The sequence below is a fragment of the Spironucleus salmonicida genome, chromosome 5 (assembly GCF_000497125.1).
Source record: "Spironucleus salmonicida strain ATCC 50377 chromosome 5, whole genome shotgun sequence".
Lineage (NCBI taxonomy): Eukaryota > Fornicata > Diplomonadida > Hexamitidae > Spironucleus > Spironucleus salmonicida.
In genome coordinates this window covers 5,001-31,447 of record NC_090600.1, presented here as the reverse complement: position 1 = coordinate 31,447, position 26,447 = coordinate 5,001, and the positions used below count along the sequence as shown (strand labels likewise).

At 29.1% G+C, this 26,447-nt stretch overlaps 5 protein-coding genes across 5 annotated transcripts in view; 4 read left to right on the top strand and 1 right to left on the bottom strand. All coding sequences in view use genetic code 6, as the record gives it.

Annotated features, from left to right (window-relative positions):
* Positions 1-43: 43 nt before the first annotated feature.
* SS50377_24568 (DNA topoisomerase) lies at positions 44-1,858 on the top strand (the record flags this gene model as incomplete). The annotated part of the gene is made up of 1 exon (XM_067908409.1): positions 44-1,858. The coding sequence occupies one exon, from the start codon at positions 44-46 to the stop codon at positions 1,856-1,858; it is 1,815 nt and encodes a 604-aa protein (XP_067763230.1).
* Positions 1,859-2,450: 592 nt separating this feature from the next.
* Positions 2,451-3,071, top strand: SS50377_24567 (Transmembrane domain-containing protein; the record flags this gene model as incomplete). The annotated part of the gene is made up of 1 exon (XM_067908408.1): positions 2,451-3,071. The coding sequence occupies one exon, from the start codon at positions 2,451-2,453 to the stop codon at positions 3,069-3,071; it is 621 nt and encodes a 206-aa protein (XP_067763229.1).
* A 902-nt stretch (positions 3,072-3,973) lies between these two features.
* SS50377_24566 (uncharacterized protein) lies at positions 3,974-7,690 on the top strand (the record flags this gene model as incomplete). Its single annotated transcript, XM_067908407.1, has 1 exon — positions 3,974-7,690. The coding sequence occupies one exon, from the start codon at positions 3,974-3,976 to the stop codon at positions 7,688-7,690; it is 3,717 nt and encodes a 1,238-aa protein (XP_067763228.1).
* A 2,564-nt stretch (positions 7,691-10,254) lies between these two features.
* Positions 10,255-11,424, bottom strand: SS50377_24565 (uncharacterized protein; the record flags this gene model as incomplete). The annotated part of the gene is made up of 1 exon (XM_067908406.1): positions 10,255-11,424. One exon carries the CDS (start codon positions 11,422-11,424, stop codon positions 10,255-10,257), a length of 1,170 nt encoding a protein of 389 aa, XP_067763227.1.
* A 10,623-nt stretch (positions 11,425-22,047) lies between these two features.
* Positions 22,048-26,447, top strand: part of SS50377_24564 (uncharacterized protein) — a gene marked incomplete at both ends in the record, with an annotated part of 5,307 nt that continues 907 nt past the window's right edge. Inside the window, one exon of the mRNA XM_067908405.1 lies at positions 22,048-26,447. This exon is cut by the window's right edge and continues 907 nt beyond it. Coding sequence (XP_067763226.1) covers positions 22,048-26,447 — 4,400 coding nt within the window.

Sequence of the window (26,447 nt, the reverse complement as noted above, 5' to 3'; positions counted from 1 at the left end):
TTATAATCTAATATACTGTTTATAACATAATACCTTTCCAAAAATGAGGCTTCTATTAATTGCTGAAAAACCATCAGTAGCTAGATAGCTTGCATCAATACTAGCAGATAAATATATATAACCTTTAAAAATTCATAATTACTCTGTCTTTACTTTTAGATCAGTTGTGAATTCTATTGATTATAACTTTACAATTTCTCACACAATCGGTCATGTAACAAATTATCAATTTGACGATTAAAAGTAAAATACAGCTGACTAGATGTTTACCTCACCTATATCTCCAGTGTTTACTGATCTTGGAAGTTTGTTCAGTAAGGTTATGAAGAAATTGGTACCTGAATCTGATAGGTTAATATTATGTCTTGATAACGACCGTGAAGGCGAACATATAGCTTATGAGGTAGTTGAAACGGTTTCACAATTCAAAACAATATCTATTTATCCTTCTAAATTGCCAAATGTCCGAAAGTCAAAATAACACAAAATTACAGACTAGTCATCTAATTTTAGGGCATCTAGAATGCGTTTTTCTGCTCTAAATAGATAATAAATTTTTACTGCATTCTCCTAAATCGACAGTCTTAAGACTTCCTAAATAGAAGCTGTAGATGTACGCTAGTAATTGGATTTACGAATTGGATATGCTTTTTCAAGCCTTTAAAAACTAAATGCAAATAAAATAATATTAGATATTAAGGAAGGAAAGGATCGCGCTAATTTGACATTCGGTACCTGTCAAACTCCCACTTTGGGACTACTGTATTTTAATGATTTCAAAAATGAAATGGAGCGTGCAAAAATAGTACTGAATACTGAAAATCATAACCTGTAATCAGATTTTTAAGGAAGCTTTTACGTGAAGAAATAGGCTATATTGCTATAATAGGAATTAGTTATTCGACCTTATATTGACATTGTTAGCACAGAAGAAGAATTTTCAGAGATTCCACCAAAGCCGTTGAACACTGTATAGTTACAAAAAGATCTAGTGGGTAAAATTTCTGGGAAGGTATTAATGAAAATTGCTGAATCTTTATATTAACAAGGTTCAATTTCTTATCCGCGAACTGATACATAATAATATTGCAAAAGTATGGATTTATAGAAAATTTTAAGGACAATATAAGGATCTAATTCCACTGAAATATCATAAATAGTCGATTATGCGAAAAGTATATCAACAATTTAAATGTATAATTTTAGTGGCAAATCTGATGAAGCACACCCGCCAATACATCCTTTGAAAGTACCGTAAAATTTTAAAGATGATAACCATAAATTAGTTTATGAGCATATATTAAGACATTTTTTGGCTTCAATCAGCGAAAAGTGTATTAAAACTCGTCATAAATATTCTTATTCTTTTTCAGAAATGCAAGTTAATGATTCAAAGATTTTTATTAAATATCCGGGATGGCGGGCAGTTTATAATGTAGGAATTGATATAATTCCTGACATAAAAGATAATATTAAGGAAATGGTTAAAAATGTAAAATTAGAAGTAGCAAAACATGTTAAAACAGTTCTAAATGAAAAAATATTGATAGAAAAAATGGAGCGCTATGGGATTGGGACTGATGCTACTATTGCTGAACATATTCAAACGATATAAGATAGAAAATTTGTTTTAAAAGCAAGGAATGTGTTTCAAGTTACTGAGGCAGGAGAGGCACTGATAAAATTATACGAAAAAGTTAATTTAAGTGTAATTTCTACAGTTTTTAGGGCGGGAATAGAGGTAGGACTGCGCGAAGTCGAGACTGGAAAATCTAATTGCGCTGATGTTTATAAAGATATATTGCTGTTTGCTTTAGAGATTTTTTAATAATTGAAACGAGAGTTAACAGGACGGTGACATTCTTGTTATTATATATTTTATACTATATTTTAATTATTTATTTTTGAAGGAAATATAATATATTATAATAATCCGAATGAGCTCATAAATTATTTATACTTAACAATAATAATTATGTAATTAGTTTTAAATGCTATATTATTATTTTAGTTTTAAAAATAATCACCGTATACAATGATTCTATCTTTTTATTACTATTAATATTATTTCGGAAGTAAATATTATAATATTATATAATATAATATAATGATGTATATTAATGAATAAAAATAATTTAATATTCAATAATATTAGTTATGTTTTTATTTTAATTATACTACATAATTATTTATATAAACTATTTTACTAATACTTTACATTACAATAAAAATACATCTTCAGTATATAAGATAATAATATGTAACTTATAATAAATCCTCTTTTTCCATTCCATGATCTTTCTACTGATTTTTTTTATGTTATTACATTTATATTTATTTTTAATGATATTATATGATCCATTCCACTATTCTTACTGATAATTATAATATTATTCTGTATTTATTGATGTAACGCTCTACAACACTACATATAATTTAAACAGCTAATAATGGAATCTTAGCTTAAAATTTACCCTTTGCACAAAACTGTTGTCTCTTCAATATCTCTTCTTGCAATTATTACAGCAATCACATCGTAGCTTTTTGCATCCCAGGAAACTGATTTTTTCTCTAAATTTGCTGTTCCTATTTTGCTTTCCCAAATTGCAATTTTCCCTTTTGAACATCGCATCCTCTTCTTTTACTTATAGTCAGTAGCGATTTCTGCATTCGCATTGCATGCAGTTCAGATACAAATTCTTGCTGCATCAGTGTTAGCTGGTTTTGCAGCTGTAATAACAGCTTCCAATTGTGTTTCCTAGACGGTAATTTCAGTTTTCTCTGGCTACTCACTTTTTCTACTTACTGCTAACACAAAATATTCTTATCTTTCTGCTGCAGCTGTAATGCTATTTAGCGTTAGCTATGGGGATTTTGGGGCATGCCTAATAGCGATTTTTAGCCAGTTTGATGCTGGTGAAAAGCATGTCTAAATGCTTGTTAGTGGAGTTTTTGCAGGTATTGCTGGAATGGCTTTGCGGGAGTTTTAAAGTAGAAAAGAAGGAAGGGATAAAGTACGCAGAATGTAGGGTCACGCTGTATAGAATGCGTTTGTCACAGTGAGACGTTGATATTTTTAATGTTTATAATACGTATCTGAAGTTTTGGTAGTAGTGCTAAATTAATTGGTTTATCATTTGTAAATAATTCTCTATATTGAGGTATAGTAATTATGTTATGTAATAGATATTACAGAAATATATGTAAAAATATATAAAATTTTAATTTAATTATAGTTAAAATAGAAAATATATTATTTTAATGCTGTTAATAATTTTATCTTTATTACAAATCTTGCTTAACTGAAAATAATAACTGAATAGGTAAATCGGATAGTATTGGAGAATTGATTCCAAATTTTTATATATTAGGTATAGTTGCTAAGAAATTTTAATGTTAAAAATAAAATTTATAGAATAAGACTTAGATTTCACAGATTATTGCTATAAATGTATTGTTATTTATCTCCTAATAAAGAATTTGACTTGTTAATAATAAATTTATGCTATATAATATATGGTTGATTGTTGCAAATCGACGAGATTATGAATATTTATCCTTAGTTATTATTAACTAAAGCTTAGTTTAAAATACTTATTTTTTAAATACGATTGAAGAATAAAGTTTATTATAGATGCTTGACTTTTATAGCTTCTGAATAAGTGGACTAATTTGCATAAAATAGTAATTTAAAATAGAGTTTAGTAATAAATATAGTGATATTTTTGAGATCTAGAGATAATTAATATATATTTTTTAAAAACGTAATTTAATTTTAATGCTTTAGTAAGAACTCAGATTATAGTATAGGACTTGCATCAACTATTTAACTTCAATATTCACATTAATATGCATTATAAATTTTACTGAAAATTTTCTTATTTTCTCATATTAAAAGAATATTGTAAAAATTCAAATAATTTTATATGATTATAATATATTTTAAAATTTGTATTTATTCTCAAAATTTAAAATGGACGGTATGGATGATCTGTCTTTTGATGCTGATTTTGGATCACCTTAGGACACTAAGCCTAAAAAGAATCCAAAAGATGATTTGTTTGGAGATGACGATTTTGGTGACTTTGGTGACTTCGGAGATGATTTTGGAGAGCCAAAAAAGACAAAACCAAAAGCGGCTGCTAAGGACAGCGATGATATGTTTGGTGGCGATGATTTCGGCAGTTTTGGCGCTGACAATAATTAGCAAAAAGATATCAAAAAGGATGCTGATATTTTTGGAAATGATGACGATTTTGTAGATTTTGGGGACGATTTTGGCGATGCACCAAAAGCGAAAAAGAAACCTTAAACCGAAAAGTAGACGGATGAGATGCCAGAAGATGATGATTTTGGGGCTAAACCTCCTGCCAAAAAGCAAGAGGAAAAGAAGGAAAAAGACATTTTTGGAGGTGACGATTTTGGAGACGCACCGAAAGAAACTAAAAAAGAAGCGAAATTTGATTTTGGTGATGATGACATATTTGGTGAAAGAAAACCTGCTAAATAGACCAGTGATTTTGCGGAAAATGATTTCGGCGGAGACGATTTCATGGCTCCAGCAAAACCAAAATCTAGAGCTGAATCAAAATCTACAAAAGACGAATTCGATTTCGGCGAAGATAATGATTTCTTATTTGAGGAGTAACCTGCAAAATCTTAACCTGGGTCGAAAAAGTCATCAAAGCCCCCTTCGAGAAGCAGTAGTGGTAAAAAAGGTTTCTTTGATGCCCCTTTGTAAAAATAGGATAAAATCGCTGTTTAAGAAGCACATTAAGTTGAATCAGTTATTTAATAGGAAGTGGTTAAACCACAGGCTGGTGCTGCTTTTTAGTAGTAATAAATTTAATAGGTTTAGTAATAGCCTTAAATTTAGCCTTAAGTTTATAATAATACATAACCAGTTTAAAATGTGGTTGTTGGTGAGCCAGATTTCATTAGATAGAAGTCAACATTTGGGTCCGACTAAGAACAGTTTATTTAAAAATAATTGTCTGAACTTCAATAGCAAATGTAGAATATTGTTCAAATGTAGCATTAGACTGTTAATTAGTTAAATAATAATGTGGTAGATTAGCCATAAATTTAATTACAAACTCCAATGACTGACATCAAAGAATAGTTAGAAGGAAATGATAGTTAATTAAAGTAGATCAACTAATCCGTAAATATATTACATGATTATATACAAACATCAGTCAATGGAGAAATCATAACGTAAATGCAAGATTTTAAATGTTAGTTGGGCGAAATTAATGATTTTAATAAATAGCTTAAGTTTTAATATGATGTCTTAGTTGAACAGTAGGTATCTCTATAATCTTAGTAGTAAGATTTTATTAAGCAGAAATTAGAAATTGAAATGAGATAAAAATAAATTACTCAGGAAGATTAATTTTTGTAGGATAAACATAGTTAAGTAGAGTCTATAAAGCAAATTAATGAATAAATTTAATTTTAAGCAAATGAACTTCTTAATTAAGCTAGTTAAGCTCGATAAGAGATGATTTCCGTTAAATAAATGTTTGAAAAGAAAATTTCTCAGCAAAATAATGATTAGTTTACTCAATAATTAAATGAGCTTTCTTCTTAGTTAGAAAACTAGCCCAAATAAGCAAGTTTTGATCCAAAAATAATTTAACAAACTATTAAGTAAGAGCTATCATAACTTACTGAAGTGATCTCACACGAAATATCCTAGTAGTTAAATACTTAGCTTAATAATAATGTTCTTGAACCTATTTAAAGATAATTTTTAAACTATACTTAAAATATTTAGTAGTTATTTTAAGAACAAAATTAGCAAGTTAATAATATTTTGAACACGTTTAAAGTTGCTGGTGGAAGTTAGCAGAATGCTGGTATGTTGAATTATCTTAATGCTGCATTTACAAAGCTATAATCATCTCTTAATTGTTCAGCTTCAGTGGAGTCAATATAGATAGCCAATGAAAGAGCTAGAAAAGCAGAAGAAAGACTTAATTCACAAGAAAGATAACTAATCCAAGATCAAGTAAAATTATAATCTGAACTAGCAGATGTAGAAAGGATGAAATTGAGAATCTAGCAATATGAAAAATAGGTTGAATTAAAGCAAAATGCCTTAGATGATATGAATTCCTAGTTACATTAATAAGTTGAAAAATTGCACGAAAAAGAGCGAAATTTAATTGTTAGAGAACAAAATATAAGAGTTAAGGATTCAGAAATTAACGATTTATTCAAGCACTAAGAATTAAAGGCATATTAGTTTGAGAAACTTAAATGTGAAATTAATACCAAAAAAGACGATCTTAAAGCTGCTCAACTACTTATGGAAGTTGAATCTGAAAAACAAGAATTAAAGGATATGGAAAGTGCTGAAAATAGAGTATTTAATCTTTATAGAGCTATGAGTTAGGGTAGATAACAACCACCTTAGATTTAAAATCAATAGAATTATCAACCATAATAAATTCAAAATCTAGCTACTTCTTAGTAACTTCCAGTAGTTTAGCCATAAAATCCATAAAATTTTGCATCTTTCAACAACGCAAAATAGAATTTAGAATAGGCTATGCGAAGAGCTTCTACATCTTTAGGAAAATCAAACTCTGCAGATATTGATGCTAAGATGGAGGCATTAAAAGCAACTTATGGCATGAACTAATCAGTTTAGGGACAATATTAAGTACAGAATCAAAATTAGCAAGATAATGAGGTTTTAAGACAAAACCAATAACTATAATAATAAATGTAACAGTAATAACAATTACTATAACAAATGATGTAATAATAGCAGTAAAAGCCTACTTAATTTGTTGACTAACAAGCCCAATAATAATAACAATAACAATTGTATTAGCAATAGTTACAATAACAACAATTATAACAGTAATAACTTTAAAATCAATAAATTGAGTAGAATTAATACAATTAATAGATCTAAAACCTACAACATAACATTGAACCTCAGTTACCTTCTGCGACGCCTTCAGACCTTCCTACCAATGCCCAACTTCTGATCCAAAAGCCGTTCACACCAATGGATCAAAATTTAGGTAAAACCAAGGCTATTCAAGAGGTGACACCACCTGAGAAATCCAACCATTCTGACTCTGTAAAGCCATTTAACACGGTGGAATACCACCCGCAAGCACTCCAATCTGTTTCAAATTCAATCATTTCTTCTCAAAATTTAAATGTTTAGTCCTAGCTGAAAGCACCTCATTTCAGCTTCGCTGCAGGTCAAATTTAGCAGCAAAACCAGCCTGGAATTCAAAAAATTTCTATGTCCTCCGATTCGACAGCGAACCAGAACAATATGTTCGCAAACTTGAAGCTTGGAGACTAATCACAAATTTCGTCCGTAGGATCACGAAGTGTGTCATTGTAACCACTACCTCTCAATATTGTGTCTTCTATGAAGCCTCTACAGCCTTCTGGGAGCAAAATTTCTATGGAAATGCAAAGTTCTGTTTCAGGCAGCAATTTCTTCAACGATGCTAGCGGCTCAGTTCCGGCAATGGACATGACAAAGGGGCTAAAAGCAAATTTGGAGGTTAAATCACCATTTGATGTGGGCGGAAATCAGACAACAAATTCTGTCACTGCAAGCAGTAAGGTTAAGGACCCATTTGGGTTTAAGTACGATAACGATGGATTTGATATTTTTGGAGATAAGAGCGAGAGCCCATTTTTCCCTTTTTGACTGGTGAGGTTTGGATGAGTGAAGAAATTTTAATACGAGGGCAATTTAATATTTATTGCTGTACAATATTAAGCTTTTAATAAGGTTATTAGTGTAGTTTAAATGGAGTTTTAGATAGTAATATAGAATCGTTAATGAAACACACAAAATTTGGAATAAAATGATGCTGAAAAAGCAGATGGTAGCTTTCTCAATAATAAAGAGTCTTAAATATTGTTACAACAAGGTAATTTTATGATTTTAACGACAATTTAATAATCTGGTCGTGAATATATACATAAATACTAATTATATCAAAAATATAGCAATTACACAGGATAATATAGTAGGTACCCTGTACTAATTAGATACTGTTTTGAATAAATGTATTTGAATATTACCTTTAAACAATGGAATAATTGATATTTGATTAAAATATAAGATTACAAGATTTGTGAAGTACAGTGAGTGGTATTTTAAGAAATATAAAATATCATTAGTTCCGATGTACAAATTATACTCTTATTAAGATTATTATAAGGTAAAATAGTATATTTATAATACATATAATTAATAGTTTAAAATAATGATAACATTAATAGAAGTAAGAGTTAATATTATCTAAATCCCAATATTTTATTTATTAAATACGAACTTGATATTAATACTTTTTTTCATTAAAATATATCACAGCAACCAATCAAATTCAGATTACGCTATTTTATGTCAAAAATTATAAAATAAACGTTACAAAATGAGAATTAAATACGTGACATTATAAAATGACTCCTAAGTCATTCTATAAATATACTTTAATTGGGGTAATACTTATATTTTACACTATGCTATAATAAGTTAAGGAAATATTTGGTCATTTAGGTATTACTACTTTATTAGAAGGGTGTAAAATTGTAAGACTATAAATCTTAATTCTTATAATTTTAATGAATAAAGGACTTGTAGTTATTATGTTAATGATAATATCCCTATTTATCAGTATAAATAAGAATGACCATCATGTAAACGTAATTGACATGCTATATTCATTTATGATTTTTTTCAGAGAGTTGATAATCATTATTTGCAGTATTTCACATTTAAAATAGGTTAGACACGATAAAAATTCATTAGTATAAATAATAATAATTTTCATGAAAACATAGTACGATTATAGATCGTAGTTATTAAGTATAAGAACGAAAGAAAATAATCTCTAATTCTGCCTTTAATATTTGGTTCCTCATCATTCAAGTTTTATGATAGTAAAGTCAATAATCTTTAGATTATTACTCAGCTCATATGGGTGACTAAAAATATACTGAATTAGATTAAGAAGATATTTAGGTATCAATTAAGATTTATGATGAAGTTTACTTCATTAGTAAGCCAATCCAAAGACATCACCAGTCATTTACATATAGTTATAACAAAAAACCATTACCCGCATAAATATCCAGATAGGCAATATAGAAAAACAAAGAATAATTTAATTGAGTAGTTATCAGTAATACATTAGATTATATAGTAGTAAGTTACCATTCAAAAAAAAACCAAAACAGGATTTATAGGGTTCCAAAAAGATATCACGATTACATTTTTTTTCGCATACATAAAATGAAATATTGACACATTATCATTAATTCATAAATATAGTTTTACTCTTTTTGGAATGGTGACTAACTACTGAATGATAATTTATTAATGATCTATTTTGGATCTTTATTCAAGGTTATATAATATATATAGTTGTTAGTTTATATTTAAAAATGAATATGTATTACAACTTATTCTTCTTTCCCGATTCAAATTAGTTATCACCTCGCCAAATTCTATTAAAATCAACCAATATCAACTGAAGTATTTCCATACACTCTATCTAATAATTAAAATGATGATTCAGTTAAATAATTATTTAAAGTAAAAAAAAATCTTAGACAATTATATACTGAAATTTTATCACTCTTTAACTTTAATTCATTAGATTATCAATATTTTAAAGACAGCGTCCTAATCATACTTTGACAACTACAAATATTTCAATTATAATATTATGCTGCCCATGAGATAATTTATAGAATATCTAAAAAGAGTAGTTTTAATTTATAATTAACGTGCTGCGATTTATAATTTATCCTCTTAAAATACTGCTCTAACTCTTCAGCATATTTTTAGGGTCATCTTTAGATATTTTATTCATGAAATTAATTTGTTGTTTTACAGTGTAATAGTTTTCAAATAATTACATATTTACATTGTTATAAGCTATTCAACGATATTTCCAATTATAAATTTAGATGTAGGTTTTTATCTATAAAGACTAAAAACATTAAGCAGCATTATTGATTTCAATTTTAATTATTCAATTAAGCAGCATTAATAATATAGTAAAATGATATTCAAAGTGTCATGAAAATGTACAGTAGTATTATTCTATATATTTTTAATAAACATCTTCCAACCAACGTCGAATTTGAAATAATTAATTTCATCAAAATATTACAATACATATCTAAATAAAAATGTTATATATTTGGGGCTATTTTTGTAACAAGTAATAATTTTGTATGAATAAAATTAGTGATGTATCACTTAGGACAATAAATGATAAGCTTCTTGTTCTTAGCTATTTCAAAATCAATTATTACATTGTCTCCTAGCAACTTAAATATTGCATCCACTGAGCATACACAGTTTTAAAAGCCATTTTCATGAGACAACATTATATCGATGGTTCTGCCTATAGCTTTATCTTTCGCCTCATCAATCAGGAACTGAATTTGCGCCTACACAGTGGAATAATTGTCAAACAACTACTAATTTGCAGTGTCTGCGACTACTTGGATGAAATTTTCAGAGCTGATATTTTTGAGGTAATTTTGAATTTCAGGAGTTCGGGGTTCAGGGTAGTTAGCGAGCCAATATTTGATAGTTTCTAATGGAGATTTTGGGGGTTCTTCAACTATGGAGATTTGATGCTGGTTATCTGTAGGTGGTTTTGATAAAATTACATAAAATTATATAGCATTTATGTTTTTGATAAAGTCTTATTGCAATACAACATAATTACCTAGAAAACTTATAATAGAATCCACATTAAGAGAGCATTTTCTAAAATCTAGTTGATCTGTATTATAAAAATCGTACTAATATACTGAAACATTATTTGAACCTATCTTAGTTTATTAAATTAGACTTTAAATTTGCTATGTAATGGTTTTGTGCTCTCTGAATAATTGTAAATCTGCGTTGTTCAATTTTAGAGCATTGTAGTCAACATAATTAAAATTTTCAAGATATTTTTTAATTTTTTCTCCTTAGTTAACTTATTAAATCTATTTCTTTATTAAATCCTCTTATTTACTAGCTATAGATCCAGAAATTTGCTAACAAATCATTTCATTATCATCAATGCTTAAAATAACTAGATTATCTAGATTTAATTATTATAAAATATATGCATAATCTGGTTCAAATTCTGCTAAGAAACTTTAATCTAAATAATGTAGATTAATTTCTATTTTATTTTTCTCATTTACTTATTAAGACATAATTTTTTGGATTTAATTATGTAATTCTTCTTACTACTCTCTTAATTCAGTCACATCTAATTCATAACCAATGCTAATCTACTTATTTTAGAGATAAACTTATATAATTTCATCAACATTGATTTAATTAACTCTAGCTAAATATAGTTATGTTTTGCTATTAAAATTAGAGATATTAAGAATTACATAACTATCTAATAAAATCATAATTTTTTAAGATTCTATTCCACTACGTAACTAATAAAAACTTAATACATCAATTAATTCTATATTTTAAGCATTTTGTATTATGAAATCAAATTATTTACATACTGTATCATGCTAAACATAAAAAATTAAACTAAAGTTATTTTTGATTTGTTAATTATTAAAATCTAAAGCATTAAAATTATCTAAATATGTATTAATTTTTTTATAGTCATAATAGATAGATTTTTATTACGGTAAGATAGACTTCTAATTAAATTAATCGCGAAAATCTTGATTGATTAATTAATCTTAGAATGTATCAGATTGTATATTTATTGTAATTGAAGTAAATATGGTGTTAACATATGTGTATTCTGTTGATTCTTAATCGTTTTATTTAACTGAACATCGCGTTAGTTAAGTCTAATTTTTTAATTACTCAATGTCAAATTACTTTTCTACTACTTCGAAAGAAATTTCTTTATTATATATATTTTCTGTATAATAAAAATAAACGGGAAGTTTAATATTATTTCCTACTATATAATCCTTTATCTTATCTTCAAAAAATCAGGCAATTTTTTTAAGGAATCTGTTTATACCTATAAAAGCTTATTGATTTATTTCATAGGTTTCTTTGAAGATGTTTATATTACACACTTTAAAAATGAACCTGATAACTTTGTAAATAACTCAGGCAGCGTATGATTTCCAGATTCAAATGCTGTTACAAAAGCAATATTTTACTAATTATTATAAGTATATTCTATAGGAGATCCTATTTCTTACATAACTTAAAACTGATCTTCAAATCCAAAGAAAAAGATAATAAAATCAGGTATACTGCTATCTACTAAATGTAGTTTAGTAAAATAAGGAATATCAATTTTCACCATTATTATAAATCTTTTATCTTCAGTTTTTAAGTTTTCAAAATATTTCTAGACAGTTCTGTAGCAATTTACAGCGGAAATAAGTGACTGCATGATAAATTATTGTTTACTATTATTTGAATGATTTAATTCATAATCAAATATTTGTAATAATAACATGAATTTAACTCTGGAACAAATTTAATATAATTTTTTATTATTTTGCTACCAAAATTTTTAGCGAGAAATAGTATCAGTTTTGAATATAGAAAAATTATAAGGTTTTAAATTGATGTTTTCTAAAATTTTTTTAAATAATTATAATGTATCATTATTATTACCATATTATTGTGTGAGTTATATCAAAAACATAAAGGCCCCTGATAATTATGATTATTTAAAGTAAATTTACATTATTGAATTTTTATTTTGCAAGAAATCATTTTTATATAGTTATTATGTAATCAAATAATAATAAATGTATACAGATGTTTTATTCATGTTACTTGAAGCTGCAATTTTAAGTTTTTTATAAAAATGATCTAATGTTACAGACTCTATTATATTCTATTTAATAATCTCCAGTAAATCTTGAGAGTTTTTATATTAAATATTATTTTAGCATAATTAGCCATTTAATAACTCTAACTACATATTTTTAACTTTTTAAATAATAAATGATCTAACTAAAGCTTAATAACTTTGATTTTATAATAATATTATTTATTGGGAGTTATTATAATATTTATATTATTTAGTATTATTGAAGTATTTTATCTAAATTTATTCATTAAATTTATATAAAAGTTAAAGCTGTGGACAAATTAAAGAACATTAGAATTAAATTTCACCAGCAAGTTCTGGTATCATTGATAAATATAAGTTTACCGGATCACACAGACTGGATTTAATTTCGATTTAAGCATACATTTATTTTTATGGTTAAATATTTATTTAACATTAAAAATAATAATTTTGATTTATAGTACTTGGATGAACTTGTGAACCACCTATAACATCAGATAAAACATACTGATTCAAATCCATACTATCATAACTTGAATTAATTCCTTGTTATTATCTGATGAAATTTATTAACAACATATCTGTACCAGCCATTAGGCTTTAGAACTTAGTATATTGAATTTTTAACACAATATTTTGTTTTTTAAAATTTTCAACCTGGATATAATATTTTGATATATGTTAATCTTCTGCTGACTAAAAATATTTTTTCAATTAAGTTTTATATTCAGACTCTTCAGACACTTAAGACTTTGTAGACTCTTCCGTAATTTGTGTTTCGTAAACTAAAGTTTCTTTTTTAATATTTATTGATAAATTTCTCCAAAATATTGTTTCAATGCACCTTGGATTGAATAACATCATAATAAAATTATACAAATTTTATTTAAATTATAAAATACAATTCTCTTCATTCATTTTATTCAACTTTTAATAAAAATACATCTAAAATATACCTTTATTTCTAATATTTTTAAAATTAGGTGAAAGTATGCAAATTTCATCTATTAAATCGGTTATTTTTGAGAAAACATTTACATTATATTTTTACTACGACAAATTACTGAATGTCATAATAAAATTAAGTTATATTTGTTTTTGATTTTCTTGTTAATGAGAGTTTTAATCATTGTTTTCTTCATCTATACTAATATATTAATCACTTATGGTATTTTCTTCAATCTTATTTGTATTATCTTGCGACTAGAACACTTCATTGTTAATTTCTATTTAATATTACTCATCATTATCAGGATATATTACATCATCCCTATCGCCATCAACGTTAATATCAATTTACTTATCCTATATTTTAAAGCCCTAACTGTCATTTCTTAAATGACAAGTTTCTTACTTATTCGTTCAAACTTAGAATAATAAAAATTGGTAAGCTATAGAGCGATTGACTTTGATTATACGTATCTATTATATTATAATTATAAGCATTCATCACCCATTAACAAAATAGAGATGTTCTTGTTATTGGCTTATAAAATTTCTAGTTAAGGGCCAACAGTAAATAAATCTAGATTTTTTTAATTTGTAATATTTATAGTCTTAGTAAATTCGGTGATATTTAGTGTATTTTTAAATTTATCTATTTTTTTTAATATTCATCACTTTAATAATATTTAAATGATTTATCAATTTTGATTATCACTGACTACATGGTAATATCATATTGTTAAAAATCTAAGTTTTGACTTTTAGTTAATTCAAGAGTAATATTATTATAATCATTATAATTTCTATAAAAATTTTAAAATAGCTCGGAAATCTCTTATTTAATATCACCTGATGTCTTATCATATAATATTTACTCAGGAGTTGCAACAGTTTTATATCCAAGATTAAAATAGATTGGGATTTTCAATCCCAATAATTAGTCAAAATAAAAAGTAGCATGCAAAGTAACAGTTTTTCCACTTCTAGAACTTTAACTTAGCACTGAATTATCAAATGTCTTAAAATAAGAATATATTACAAAAAATTCTGCTTTGAATAAATATGATACATCACACATCTATTAAAAAATGAAATAGTTCTTATCATTAAACAAATCAAGAAGATGAATTGGTAAACAAAAATATTAAGAAACGACTTTGAACTATTGTTTTATTCGTAGTGTTAATAAATATATTGACTTAGCAAAATATCTTATTAAACACAACCATTAATAGTACCTAATTGTATATAACTAAAAATAAACTAATAAGCATTCCATGCTAATACTTATGGCAACAGACCACAAAATGTAGAATGTGATTTAAAATTCAATGCTAAACGCTAAAGAAGAATTGTATAAGTGAATTCTTTAATAGTTTACGTTTATGATGACGCAAATATTTAATTAAAGTCAAAATTTATTTCTCCCTGTAGTGAACTAATAGGTGACAGTTGTTGTGTATCAAATTCAATATAGTGTGAATATATAATAATATCATAGTTAAAGGTATTGTTGCTACTATTTTATAATTTATAATTTTTAAAATTATTATAATACTCATTAAAAGTATTTATTTCTCCCAAAGATTATAATAATAACACTTAAAATCCCATTTATACGGATAAAGTCGATATTTATTACTAATATAATGGCATTTGTGAATTTATACTAAATTGCTGTTATTTTATTATAATATAAATTTTGTCATCAAAGAACTATTTTTATCTATGCTGCCAAAGAAATATTTACAATAATTTTAATTAATATGCTTCTTATATTTCAATAAATAAGATAATATTTTATTAGTATTAACGTTTAAAATCTTAATAATTACAATATACCTACTATTCAGTTCTTATACTATAACTGAATTAAATTTCATGGAAACTAAATATTGCAGTACCTATTTAAAGAATAGTAGAATTACTGGTAGGTGATTCTGAATAAATATTAAACTTTAACTCCATTTAAGGAGTGGAAAAATAAATATGAATAATTAGTATATTTTAGTTTGTGATAATAAAATCGCATTCAACAGTTTAAGTCTCAAACAAAGCAAGAGATATATTAATTAAATTTAACTTATCAGTTATTAAATAGGGTAGTAATTTATATTAGGTTTTATTAAGTTTACAAATTAAAACTTGATGCTCATTACAATTATTTTTATACCATTTATATATATTATAATATATAATAATAATTTAGTAATTTCATAACTAAATATATGTACTATATAAGTATATGCATTTCATTTTATTTTTATCTCCCTTTACGTTAACAGATATAATAGTAGATACTTATTTGGATATATTGTAATGTCATAAAAATTTCTGAGCTAATTTCCATGATTTAAAAAATAGTAACTACTCAGTAAACTTACTCAACGAGAAAATTTAGTTCATACCTCGGGATACTACTCTATATCTATAAAACTTACGCTTCAAATAGTTTACAGTTAACAAACATGATAATAATTTAGCTAGTGGTCTAGAGTACATAATAACTCTCGAATGAGCATAATACTATACAGTCTATTCTAGGAATATCAATTATTGAAGAACTACGCAATGAAAAAAAGTCTTATAAAGAACGAGCATACTATTGGTAATCTAATATGAATAAAAAATATTTGTATCTATTCTGGGTATAAGTGCGAGAATTATTTTTGGTCAAAAAATAAATTGCTGTGGAATTATCCCAAACAAAAATATATCATTGTAAATATATTCAACACCTAAACATGTATTGGGAGTTGATAATACTTTAAAGAAAAAATAAAAATAAATGTCTAAATGTGCATTTTTTAAAATTTATTTAAATTATTATAAGAATATATTTGTATAATTATTTTTAAAAATGTTTGTAAAAATAAGACACACAGAAAAGAACTTTCAGGGAAGTGTTAGCAATTAAAAGAATAATAAATAAACAACAAATGATATAATATCATGAATATAAGGTTAATTCATGTGCAAATAGTATATTTTAAGAGCAAGTTTGAATTTTAATCTGTAGAAAAAAGTCCTTAATTTTTTTTGAGTAATTATAATATATCTATTCTATTTTTCAATTAGAGTGAACTAATTGAGATGAAAAAATTCTGTTTTTGTCTAAATATGTTCAAAGAAAATTTAAATTTACATAATAAATTATTACAATGTTGGTTTTTTTGCAAATTTGATTTAACAAATCAATTTTGAATGTACCAATTTACATCTATTCAACGTTGAAACTATTCAACATGAAAATTCGTTACATAGAATGAGAATGATTTTAATATAAGCAAAATATTTTTTCGTTATAAACCTTATAATAATTTTAATATAATTTTCACTTATCTAGTCGAATTGATTAGCTTAATTTGTTGTTGATTGGTAATAATATATTATTAAAGTTGATGATTTTCATTAAAAATAAGTCACTCCTTCTTAATAATGGACCATCGCGCGAACTAGATGGCTTTACCGACCATAACTGAAGTTATTTTCTGTATTATCAGTACTGACCCGCTGTTACGGTATTGAAATAATTGATATCTGTTAGAATGAAGTGAATCTAAATAAACTTGAAGTACCTAATGCTTCTTAAAATGATTATTAGAAAGAAAGTTTGAAAATAGTTAGTAAAGAAAGTAAAATGTATATGTGTAAATCTGGAGCTGTCGAGTGGGTGCTGCTTTTTATTTTCTACTTTCACTTTTTTCACACCGTCACACATTCTGTGCTTCTATATTTTTATAAGTATTCTAGATGATATTTTATATTATAATTTGAGTGAGTTTTTTTTAATCTGCAAGAAGCGTGTATTTTAGTTTAATAGAAATGACCCGACAGGGGTCAGGAAAGCGAAGCCTTCCACAATCGGTGTATCAAAATTATAAAGCTGTAATGTTTTGGAGTAGATAGTCACCATCAGTAAACTTATAAGAATATGTTTTTGGGTTTTCAAAGGCTAGGTATTTTAGGTTTGTATCACGAATTGTAAAATGGCTCATCGTTTGGGGACCCCAAAGTACTTGTGAATGCATTTACGAAGCGCGGCTATCTACATCTATATAATACTTATATTTACCTTTACTGATATATCATGATCATGATAATCATATGCCATATTAATATACATATACAGGAGATAGAAACTCATACTGCAACCTACTAGCTACAATATAATATACATCTAATTTAAACTGACTAATCAGAATAGCATTTGAAATAGAATTATAACACGCACCCGCACTCTCCATTCCGCACCAGCCTGCAGTTCATCGGCACTCAGGCTGGTGCTCAACCACATATCATAGAATCGGTAAACCGTTAAAGACCACCTGGTATCCTAATGCAATAAGTGCTCCCATCATCCGCATACCAGCACTGACTCACACCAATCAGGCAGCAGGTGCACCTGATAGTTGGCATGGAACTGCTACATTGGACTGGATACCTTTCACATTGAGCAGAATTAAGAGCGAACCCCACCCCACCTAAACTAATATGCTGCTCTCCCAGCGATCTTCAGGCGAGCACTGTTATTTTGATGCATATCAGGACGCCTGAGCTGCTGCCTCCGGTTCATGCTAACAGTGGGGCATGCACAGATAAACTACGGTTGACTCGAATATGAGATAGGTGTATAGAATATAATGCATAAATATATAATATAATTTAGAGAATGCAAAATATATACTATTTACACTTTAGCACTGAGCCTATATTGGTTATGCCCAGAGGATATATATGATAATAGATATACTAGGCTAGCATGCACTAGTGAAATACTAAGTTCGGTAAGTTAGTTAGCTAGCGTCCTCAAGCAGCTAGTTGCTAGCTAGCAAGAGCTAGGGTAAGATTAAAGCACGAATGAAGAGCTACCTTTAATGGCACGGTAAGGATCCCCATCTGCCGCATTATACTATACCCCAATAGAAACATATCGGAATATATTCTATTAGACGAATTTGCATATAACGAGGTTAGGGAGTATATTGCTAGCCTGAACTATTTATAATATTATTTAGTATGAATATATCTAGTTATAATAATATCAAAAAAAAAGATACTGTGTTCGCAAAAGCAATCTAATACAGCGACGGAGAAGGGAAAGTTAATCAGAAAGTCAAAAACAAGAGATTAAAATTGTATATGGATATCATACCCAGAGCGAGCATAATATAGTTTAGCTTCTGATGGGTTCGATTGACATGAAAACTTGCGTATAGAGCTAATCGTTCTATTTCGCTACAGCATTACTGGGACGTTTTAGGCATCAAATGTATTGCAAACTCTTATTTCGTTAAGTACAAGACGATGCCTCGGTTGCCAATAAGTTTTGATATTGGGTCCTACATTCTTGGGCATGGAAGCACAATATTGGACTTAGTGTATTCTGCTATTAAATAACACTTTCGGTACAATGGTGGTAGTAAGTTCTTATAGTAGTAATACTAGCAGTAATTCTATATTACCTTCCACATATCAATATCACATATATTTAATATATGGGTAGAACTTAGCGAAGCAGATATACTAGATGGGGAGTATGGTTCTGCCAGTAGGCACTTAGAACGCCTGCAAGAATAAATTAGCTGGGAAGTTTGGAGATACAGGTATCAGCTGGCTTTCTAATGTTTGCTTTAGCCGGTGACGAGGATAGCGCTAGCTGGTGGTCAGGACCCAGCGAGGTAGCAGCAATAACGTAATTTATCGGGAGCAGGGTTGAACTTATGCTAGCTTAGGACTTCCACATTTTGGTGCTACGAGGCTGAGTTGCGGCTGTTGGCATAGTGAATAATGGTTTACTCTTCATATTTGGCATAGGTGGCTGCTAGTGAAGTGGGTACCACCAGTACTGGTACCCCAAGTAGTTCCATAGACAGCACCACGGTAGGCGTGAGTGGTACTGGGATAGTGCTTGACGACAATACAATACTATAGTATATATAGTAATATCTTAAATGGAGTTTAGTAGTATATATGCATTGGGAGTGGTGCCTATAAGGATATTTAGTATATTACTATTGTATTTATATAATATACTACTATGCTTACTAATATATATTCACTTATGAGCCCAGGTACACAGTAGCCTAATAAGGCTATTCTCACTAGCAGAGTACAAGCACAGGTTGTGCCGAAGACTGATTGTATTATATCTTTAATACCAGGATGATGCATAATCTATCAAACATGAAATTCTGCAGTCTCACTCGGTATGCTGCTTAAGACAGAAGCATAGGGATGGATGAGTTTTAAATGGTAACGATGCCTCGCAGGATGAGTTTTGCCAAAGCGAGGTCAGCGAGAGTGTGGCTATCAGGGTGACGAGATAGCGCTAGCTGGTGTTCAGGACCCAGCGAGGTAGCAATACCGTAATTTATTAAGAACAGGACTGACCTTATGCTAGCTTAGGCCTTCCACATTTTGGTGCTACGAGCCTGAGTCGATGCTGTTGGCATAGTGTATAATGGCTTAACCTTCATATTTGGCATAGCTGGCTGCTACTGAAGTGGGTACCACCAGTACTGGTACCCCAAGTATTTCCATAGACAGCACCACGGCAGGCGTGAGTGGTACTGGGATAGTGCTTGACGACAATACAATACTATAGTATATATAGTAATATCTTAAATGGAGTTTAGTAGTATATATGCATTGGGAGTGGTGCTTATAAGGATATTTAGTATATACTATTGTACTTATATAATATACTACTATGCTTACTAATATATATTCACTTATTAACCTAGGTACACAGTAGCCTAAGAAGGCTATTCTTACTAGTAATGCAAGCACAGGCTATGCCGAATGCTGTTAGTATATTCTATGTGTAGTACCTGCCTGCTACTGAAGTTGGTACCACTAGTACTGCTACACGTAGTATTTCCATAGACAGCACCACGGTAGGCGTGAGTGGTACTGGCGTAGTGCTTGACGACAATACAATACTATAGTATATATAGTAATATCTTAAATGGAGTTTAATAGTATATATGCATTGGGAGTGGTGCCTATAAGGATATTTAGTATATTACTATTGTACTTATATAATATACTACTACCCTTACTAATATATATTCACTTATTAACCTAGGTACACAGTAGCCTAAGAAGGCTATTCTTACTAGTAATGCAAGCACAGGCTATGCCGAAGACTGTTTGTATATTCTATCTTTAATACCTATCTGCTACTGAAGTGGGTATCACTAGTACTGCTACACGTAGTATTTCCATAGACAGCACCACGGTAGGCGTGAGTGGTACTGGCGTAGTGCTCGATGACAATACAATACTATAGTATATATAGTAATATCTTAAATGGAGTTTAATAGTATATATGCATTGGGAGTGGTGCCTATAAGGATATTTAGTATATTACTATTGTACTTATATAATATACTACTACCCTTACTAATATATATTCACTTATTAACCTAGGTACACAGTAGCCTAAGAAGGCTATTCTTACTAGTAATGCAAGCACAGGCTATGCCGAAGACTGATTGTATTCTATCTTTAATAACTATCTGCTACTGAAGTGGGCACCACCAGTACTGGTACCCCAAGTAGTTCCATAGACAGCACCACGGTAGGCGTGAGTGGTACTGGCGTAGTGCTCGATGACAATACAATACTATAGTATATATAGTAATATCTTAATTGGAGTTTAGTAGTATGTATGCATTGGGAGTGGTGCTTGTAAGGATATTTAGTATATACTATTGTATTTATATAATATACTACTATACTTACTAATATATATTCACTTATGAGCCCAGGTGCACAGTAGCCTAAGAAGGCTATTCTTACTAGTAATGCAAGCACAGGCTATGCCGAATACTGTTTGTATATTCTATCTTTAATACCCGGATGCTGCATAATCTATCAAAAATGGTATTCTGCAGTCTCACTCGGTATGCTGCTTAACACCGAAGCCTAGGGATAGATGAATTTTAAATGGTAACGATGCCTCGCAGGATGAGTTTTACCAAAGAGAAGCTAGGTCAACAGAAGATGCTACTTATTGCATCTAGTAAGGATAGGGATGCGTGGTATCATGCATAGAGTATGAGCTAATGTATTTTTAGGAAACTCCTATATTTACTAATAATGCGTAATAGTTAAGTAGTATTGTATATTATTAATTCCATACTAGTGCTTAAAGGCAGATGGAAAAGTTACACGAGTTCATTTTATACTTTTTAGTTCGTAAAACGCTTAACATTCATTAATTATAATATGTATTAAATTATGTATTATAAATGCAAGTAGAGTTTTTTATTCATAGTATAATATTATATTAATGTATAATATTGATATATTTTACTTTACATCTTTCCTATTTCCTTCTTAAATGACTGCAGATTTATCTATCGAGTTTGAAGCTATTCCATTTTCAGTTGATGATGATTAAAAAGTAATAGTTAGTAACACTATTTTATAGATTAAATTTACCATAAGAGATAATGAAATTAGTCAATCAATCTAGCTTGATGGTCAATAGTAATATATTCTACGTGCAACTCTTACAACGAAAGAGTAGCTGTGCGCGGTCTAGGTCGTCCTGCTCTACAAGAAGCTGGGAAAAATAGCTCAGAATATGCGGTTTTAAATATCATAATTAAAAAAGATAATTAAATCGCGAGATCCAAAATTTTGGGACAATATAGGCCTAGTTGCAGCACAGATGGGGCTTAGGGTTCTTTCGATAAAATGCACCTGCGACTATTATTTTGCTAAATTTGCATAGAGCATCGAAGGTTATGATTTGTAGTATTTTTCGCTTTACAATAGTTTCGACACGGAATAACTTCTCTAGCCTGAAGTTATAGAAGATTTAAACTTTCATGAAAATCAGGTACTGTTGCAGCTAGCAGCAATTAAGTACCAGAAGGTAGGAGAGTACCATCTAATTCTGCCGTTGATTTTTGGCTACTCTGCATTCAGGTTGTATGATACTTAGTTTAAAAAGTTAAAGAAGAACACTATAACAAGAGATGTGTATGGTGAAGACTTGGATTTACTTAAAAAGATATTTGAGGTATCGAATAAGATTTACAAGGGAGAGTCATTCACAGAAAAAGAAAAACCATACTTGGATAAGTTTGACCTTATCAACCTGTTCCAGCTCCCCTTCCACTTTCTTAATACAGGTATTTGCCTGTTCATGTTCCAGCAGCTCTGCCACGTGTCCTACCTCTTCAAGGCAGAATATTTTGCATTATTCTCGTTGGTTAAAAATGATCTTAACGACACTCTTACGAATGCTGTCATAAGCTAAAGCTCCAAGTCTGGCAAGAGCGTAGCTCTCTACACGCAGTATTTTTTCCACCTCCTGATGGGGAATGTTCCAATATTGTTTAATATGAAATCTGATAAGGAGTAGCCTCTTTATGAGTACTACACAGAAAATTTTCATAGCAACCTAGGTTAATAATATATAGATGTATATAAATTAAGCGAAATTAAACAAATAAGTAACGTTAAAGAATTAAAGGAAGTTGAAGATTTGAAGAAAGATAAAGAGTCAAAGGAAGTTGAAGATTTGAAGAAAGATAAAGAGTTAAATAAGATTATACTTCAAAGTGTATGTGCCTTTCATTAATTCTAATTGGATAGTATAGGCAAAGTTTCAGAGCTATTTTATAAAATGGTAATTTTCATAGAAAATATTACGAAAATTAAGAATGTTAAAGGAAATAAATCTTTTAATCTGTTGGATGCTGTGAAGAAGCTGTAATATAACAATCACATATTTACAAAATTTGAATTGTTTTAAAATCAGATTTTTTTTATTTACAACAATCATAAGGATACCTCTGGTATTTCAGATGACTAAATATTGGAAAGATCAAAGAAACCAGCGTTGCATTTAACACCTATTATTCTAGTTGATGAATGCTTATAATCTCAGAAGAGTAAGTTCCCTAAATGCGTTAAGTTGTGCCAGATGATCTTCATGCGTTATGAGGAGAAACTGATTTAGTTAGGCAAAAAATAGTATATAAAGATATAAACCATGTTGGATAGTGATGAGTTTAAGGTGATAAATACATTCGCAGCTATCAAATATAAACAACATCATTTGGTTATTAATGTTATTTTGCCGCTTCTGAGTAAAGAGCTTCTGGAATCAGCAAAAACTGAACCAGACAATATTAATGTGGCAGATCGATTCTAAAATAAAGGTATAGACTTGTATCAAACTCTTGAAAACATTATAACCAGTGTTTAATCAAAAAATGCAGATTAGAGATTCAATACTATACACGCCAACTAAGGAATTATAGTGGAATATTTTAAATCTCTTAATAGTTTACTAGGAAAATCAGAGTACATTCTTATAGCGATGGAGTACCTTCGCCTCGAGATTGATGACTACGACCTTCTCGACGAGTTAGTCGTTCACTCACCGCAGATATTAAACATTAGGAACAGAACATAATTTAGAGAAATATTCTTTTCAGGAATGGTGTCTTACAGGAATCGAGGACAATACTATGAAGATTTTGAAACGAATTTCTACAAATTGATCCTATCGTTGTTCAACCCCAGAGGGATCGAAACAGCGTTTTGGAAGACTTTTTCAATTGTAGCAATGAGATTTGTAGATATAAATGAAACAATATTACGACCTAAGGATATCCATGAAGATTTGGAGATTAGCTTATAATTTGTTACTTAAAAATTTTGGAAATATTCAGTTATTGAACTTATCTAAGAGTATTTTGCTGTTAGTAAGTCGCCAGATTTGGAAGAAGATCAACGCAAAGAATAATAGGTTGAAAATTTTATTTCAATGTTTCATGAAAAACATAAACCATTATTAGAAAGCTTATAAAAAACTTTTGACACCACGAAATTGTTGTTTGTACCAAATGTAAAGCAGTCTACTGTAATTATGGTGGGAACAGATCTTACCGTAATTAATTTTCTTACAGTAAATTAGTTTTGCTACAATGCCATGTCAAGTAGAGCTAATATGGGCTACATTAATACTTAAATATTAGGATATGTTCAGCCTCACGCGTCATTGCTGTCTAGCTTGCAGTACGAGCAGCGTCGGATGGTAGTGGATGCTACTGGTTATGTCAAGTCAGTAGGTGCTATACCAGGTACAGTCAAGACATTTGCTAAAGACACCCCAATTTTGGTATCGCTACTGTACTCGATGATGACGGAGAAGTCGGTTGAGATGCAGTTCATGTGCTCATCGGTATGCCCGTCTATATGGTTTCAGTATAACTAAAAAATATTAAATTTCAATGCAACCAGCAGGCATGTAGTCAGTGTTTATATAAAAAGTGAAGATGAAAGAGCAGAACATACTATGTATCAATTTGATAGCCTCACCTAAACCTATAACAATATTATCATACACAAAGGTGCTGAGAATGACGCTAAATTTAAGCTCACAAAAGGAGATGCTCATTTTGAATTACTACAAGATAATCAAAATTATAATATCAGCTGCATTGCATCGTCGACTCTGAACTACGAGGTGGTCTCCGTTTTGAACTATTAGCTCATGCTTGCATTTATAGCGAAATATTCAACCTCATAGATAGATGAAGCAGCGGCTTAAGATACTCTGTAGTAACTGTCTAAGTTCTTCTAAAGAAGCGTATTACTTGAATTTATGCAGGTCATCCTGTTCGTGGCGAAGCTCACATTGCAGACGGCAACCCTAATTACGAACATTTCCCTGATTATGAGGTACGTGGACACTGGACATATCTACGTCTAATACTTGCATGGTGGAAGTATTGATTCCGAGAAAAGCAAGAATGTTTTTAAGTTGCTATAAGATATTTCTGGAGGACACTAATTTATTTTCATGAATCCAACTTTTGATTATGCCTTTTAGAATTATAATACTCACCAAGAAACGTCTGGAAAGGCTACGGTTTATAACTAAATATTGTAAGATTCCATACAGTCAGCAAAGGAGGCATTCGAAGTTTTGAAGCAATAAAACAAGAGTATGAAAACCTTAATAGTAGTCATTCCTTTTGATAAGAAAATGTGCTTCAGTTAAAGTTTAGAGACTGATAGTTATAGAATATTTGACTTCATTTTAACTTTTCACGGATATAAAAAGTTAGACTTGCAAAGCATTTATAATTGTCAGGTTTTGCCAGTAGAGTGTGGGCACCACATTGTAGAAGTTTTGAAGGAGAAGATATAAGCGTTTGAGCTCAGTAACGTGGTTTAAATTGGATTGGACAAAGAGCAGTCGTTTTAGATTCTCAAAATGAAGAAGGATTCTGATGATTTTGTTAAGGGCTAACAGAAAACGGAGAGAGAAGTTATAGTGAAGGAAGCAGCCATTATAGAAGGATAGAAAATGATTTGCCTAGTTTACTAGATAATTTAATTAGCTCCTGAATAAAAGATAAAATTAACGAAGTTATATACAAATAGTAGATATTTTCTAGTACTATAGCATTAGAATACCCACTACATTTAAATAATAACTATTGCTGCAGATAAAAAGATAGTACTATAGAGCTTAAAAGATGCTGAAATTACTTTACTTTAAGGCGAAAATGATAATATCAACCTGGACAAGTTCTTAAAAATAAGTGCATACCCTGAGTGTGAAATTTTTTTCTAGGATAGTTTCGCTAAGTTAATAACTATTGGGAAAGAATTTAAGTTAGATCTCTCGCGTGTGGAAAATATAGATAATATAATGTGTAA